This window comes from Nanorana parkeri, unplaced genomic scaffold, assembly GCF_000935625.1.
Source record: "Nanorana parkeri isolate BGI_ZX_2015 unplaced genomic scaffold, ASM93562v1 scaffold731, whole genome shotgun sequence".
NCBI lineage: Eukaryota > Metazoa > Chordata > Amphibia > Anura > Dicroglossidae > Nanorana > Nanorana parkeri.
The window spans coordinates 264,473-268,673 of NW_017306999.1; the positions used below are offsets into that span (position 1 = coordinate 264,473).

The 4,201-nt window shown below is 46.8% G+C and overlaps 1 protein-coding gene across 1 annotated transcript in view; it reads left to right on the plus strand.

The window, feature by feature from the left end:
• The window catches only part of LOC108793205 (peptidoglycan recognition protein 1-like), a 5,763-nt gene that overhangs the window by 597 nt on the left and 965 nt on the right, over positions 1-4,201 (plus strand). The window contains exons 2-3 of the mRNA XM_018564159.1: positions 1,646-1,844; positions 3,834-3,952. Of these exons, the coding sequence (XP_018419661.1) occupies positions 1,646-1,844; positions 3,834-3,952 (318 nt within the window). The remainder of the gene's footprint in view (positions 1-1,645; positions 1,845-3,833; positions 3,953-4,201) is intronic.

The following is a 4,201-nucleotide window of genomic DNA, read 5'->3' on the forward strand; positions in this document are numbered from 1 at the left end:
CTTCCTGTCTAGATAACAACATTTTTACCAGGCAGAAATTCAAATAAGATTTCTAACTATTCCGGCTTTTGCCGGAGCCTGTATGCACACACAAGAGAAGAACCCGGAGCTCCTCTGAAAGGTGGCTCCTTGTTTGCCGCTGGCATAGGACGGTCTGGTGAATACAAATAACAAAGGTGACTCCTCAAGGACTGGCGAAATGTAGACTGTGTGGGTCTCCCTCCTTCCCCTGGTGTATCTTCCTCCTATGGTCCCGGGGAGAAATAGTACCTCCTAACGGGACCTTTTTCATCTAGCTGAACACTGCCGGCTATGTTCCGTATCTGCTGTAATTCTGCCTGGGAGCAGGTATCTACCTCAAAATGTTTGCTCTAATTTAAAAGCTCCCCTGATGAAGCTTTAGTGCACAATGTGTTGGGAGAAAAAGGGAACCACAAGCCCTTGGACTCAGTATTGAACAGTGACCAGATCGTTGTATGAGCATATGTGATTAAAGGAGAACTATGAGGTGGGTGATTTTCACTCAGCCTCACAGTTCGAGCCGATGTGTGACAATGAAATTGTCACAGGTCGGCTCAATAGATCGGGAAGTGAGCGAACACATAACGGCGCTCGCTGACTTCTCGATCTTGTCCCTGCAGAGAGCCGTGACTATCAGTCACGGCACCCTGCAGGGATTGCCCCGCTCCGATCCTCCAGCGCTGACTGGCGGAACGGACGGGGGAGGGGTCAGGTACAGCTGGCTCTGCCTCTAGGCAGAGCCAGCTGTCACTCACGCAGCTGGGTGGATCCAGACAGTAATGTCAGCTCGTGGTATACTGTAGCTTGCGGTATACTGAGCTTTGGGTGACGGGAGGGCGCTTGTTTGTGTCCTCCCGTTACCCTTAGGAGAACTATGGGGAAAAACACTTACCCCATAGTTCTCCTTTAAGTTGCCCAAATTTAATAATAAAAACAACAAGGGCTGAAGCTTGTTTTAAAGCAACCAAATGGGGGTTAAATACCCAAGAAATACATGAATTTTAAAAAGTTAAATGTGTAATGGGATGTGGAGTTTTAATGTTGGAAAATAAATCACGTTTTTAACAATAAATACGAAACTGTGTTTTTGCCTCTTACAAAACCCAATTTTGTGTATAATGCTGGTATTGTAAAACTTTAGGGGGGAAGAGTCCAAAAACCTAAAGTTGTTCTTGATCCATAAGAGGGGTTACTACTAGACATGTGCAATTCGTTTAGTTCCGAATCGAAATTCGGACGAAATTTCAGAAATTCGGATGTATCTGAATTCCGAATTACAGATATAACAAATGCAAACGAATCCCAATTTCCGATTCCCAAATTCGTTAGTGGTAGTCTGTACGAAATTTCGTTTGAGAATTTTTTTTTTGTTTTTTCCCCCTCAAATGTCACTTTGCTGCAACGAACGAACCGAAAACGAAACAAACTTTCGTACAGACTACTGCTAACGAATTTAGTCCGAATCCAAATCCTGAAAGGAAGTGACTTTCGGACCCGAATCCCGAAAAACTAAATAACGCAAAATCCAAATCAAAACGAAACCAAACAAAACAATTTTTTTGCCGGTACACATGTCTAGTTACTACTCTAAAGTATAAGATTCCTAACATATCGTTGTTCACAGATTGCCCAACTATTGTAAGCCGGGCACAGTGGGGAGGCAAGACCCCCACATGCAAGAGGATGTCTGTTCCTGTACCGAACGTCATCATCCACCACACGGAGGGCGCCTTCTGTAGCTCTAGATCTACGTGCAGCGCCCAAGCCAGGAACATACAGAATTATCACATCAATACCAATAAGTGGTGTGACATCGGATACAAGTGAGAAACAAAACTAAGTAGCAAATGCCTTGTCCAGTGAAGCAGAATGAGATAGTAGAGTGCGGGTGTTCTGCTGAATATTTTGGTAGGCGAGTAGAAAACAATATGGGGGAAATTTATCATAGCAATTGGGAGTGTTTGAACTTGCACGGAATATATTTGATGCAGATTTATGATGCTGGTGTAATGTTGTTCATAAATGAGGTTTAATAGAAGTGTTTTTCCTCATAGTTCTCCTAAGGGTCATGGGAGGACATAAACTAGCGTCCTCCCGTCACCCAAAGCTCAGTATATAGCGAGCTACAGCTTGCGGTATACCGTGACCGCTGCAGCCGGGACGGATCCCGACGTTACTGTTGAGATCCACCCAGCTGCGTGATAGACTCTGGCTCTCTGCCTATCTAGAGGCTCTCTGCCTATCAGCTTTTCACTCGCCTCATAGTTCTCCTTTAACTGTCGCTTCTTGAAGAAGTCGTCATGGGGACTTCTTAAGTTGCGATTGTTTTGTTAGGTGATGCCCCAGTTTCAGACAGTCGCAGAACAAGGGCAGATGAAAACAGGCGCAAAACAGGTGTAATTGGAAAAGTAGTGCAAGTTCAGGTCAAACCAGGAGCACATGTTAAAAGACAGATTTGCACATGAAAAAAAAATGATCTAAGAGGATAAAACTGTCACAATTGCTTTGATAAATTCCCCCCTATGTATCTTAGTACATTGTGAATTAAAGAGGATTCTCTGTATCACCAGCAGGTGGCTGAAGGTACAGGATCTGCTCTTCTCCAGAGCCACTGATGGTGCAGATTTTGGCCTGAAGCAAGCCATCAGGGTTTGTTTCTTGGGATTGCCTAGGTTTTTTCCCAGTTGATAGATCGGACGGGACCAGGTAATGCCAAATCCATAAGTAGAGCTGAGAACAAGACAGGCTGAAGGTCAGGGCTGGCAGCAAACTGAGAGCAGAAAACATAAACAGGTTTAAAAATCCCAAAAGCACTTTAATGGGTCAGGCTACAGATACCTTTGATCAGTGCCCTGATCCCGATATACACTCACTGAGCACTTTATTAGGGACACTATACTGATACTGAGTAGGGCTTCTCAGAACAGCCTAATTTGTTTGCTGTGTTGCTGTGTTGTGCATTCTGAGATGTATTTCTGCCTGTCTGGCACCAACGATCATGCCACAGGCAACATTTATTTCCCTATTCTGTGGTTGATGTGAACATCTGCTTAGATAATTGCATAAAGGAAGAGTCACCAGCAGGGGCTTTACTAGAAATCACAGGGCCCCATAGCAAAATGTTGTATGGGGCCCCGTGATTGCTAGTTAAGCCACTTGCAGAGCCCACCTGATATACCAAACAGCCCACCTGAGAGTGACCCTGCAGAGCCCACCATAGACTCTCTATAGGGTCTCAGATGGGCTACACACCTCTTACCTGTCAGCGCTGTCCGCCTCCGTGGTCGCCGAGCCCCGCCTCCTCTTCTATCGCCGGGCCCCGCCTCCTCTTCTATCGCCAGGCCCCGCCTCCTCTTGCATCACTGGCCCCACCTGCTCTTAGGTCGCCGGCCAGTGATGTAAGAGGAGGCGGGGTTGCTCTGAGGCGGGCCCCGCCTCCTCCTTAACTGCGAACGCCGGCCTCTTCTGCCGCAGCTGCTGGCTGTCACTGACACAGCTCCGCAGCGGCTCACAGCTGTGTCAGTGACAGCCAGCACCCCGATATGCCATAGCGACCCAGGCGGCCCACACGACATCAAAGGAATGCCCTGGCCAGGCCCCCCTGTGCCCGGGTCCCATAGCGGCCACCTGGGTTGCTATGGCGATTGTTACGCCACTGGCCACCAGATTAAAAATAATTGCAGGTAAAAGCACAGAAAAATCAAGTATTTTACATGTATTTGCACAGTGCTAGGACGGTGGTATTATGAGCTGGCTTGTATTTGTAGCCTGATATTCTGATGGGTATTCATCTTTTAATATTTTCTTTACAGCTTCCTCATTGGTGAGGACGGCGCTGTGTATGAAGGACGAGGCTGGACGACTATTGGTGCTCACGCTACAACCTATAACCCCATCTCCATTGGTATCAGCTTCATAGGATCCTTCACTGGTAAGTGGACCAAACCTTATAACCACTTTTACTAAATACACTAACCTGCAAAGCGATTCTTCTTTATGGTGCTTCTCTATGTGCTTTTCGGTTAGGAATTCACAATGTCCAATCCCCAGCAGATTAATTTAACTGAGATGGAATCAGGGCCGGATTTACTTTCTCTCTCTATAGCCAGGTTCCTGAATGCTCCCCACTCCACGCCACCCCAACCCCCCCCCCCCTAAGGAGAGAGGACACTCTACGCGC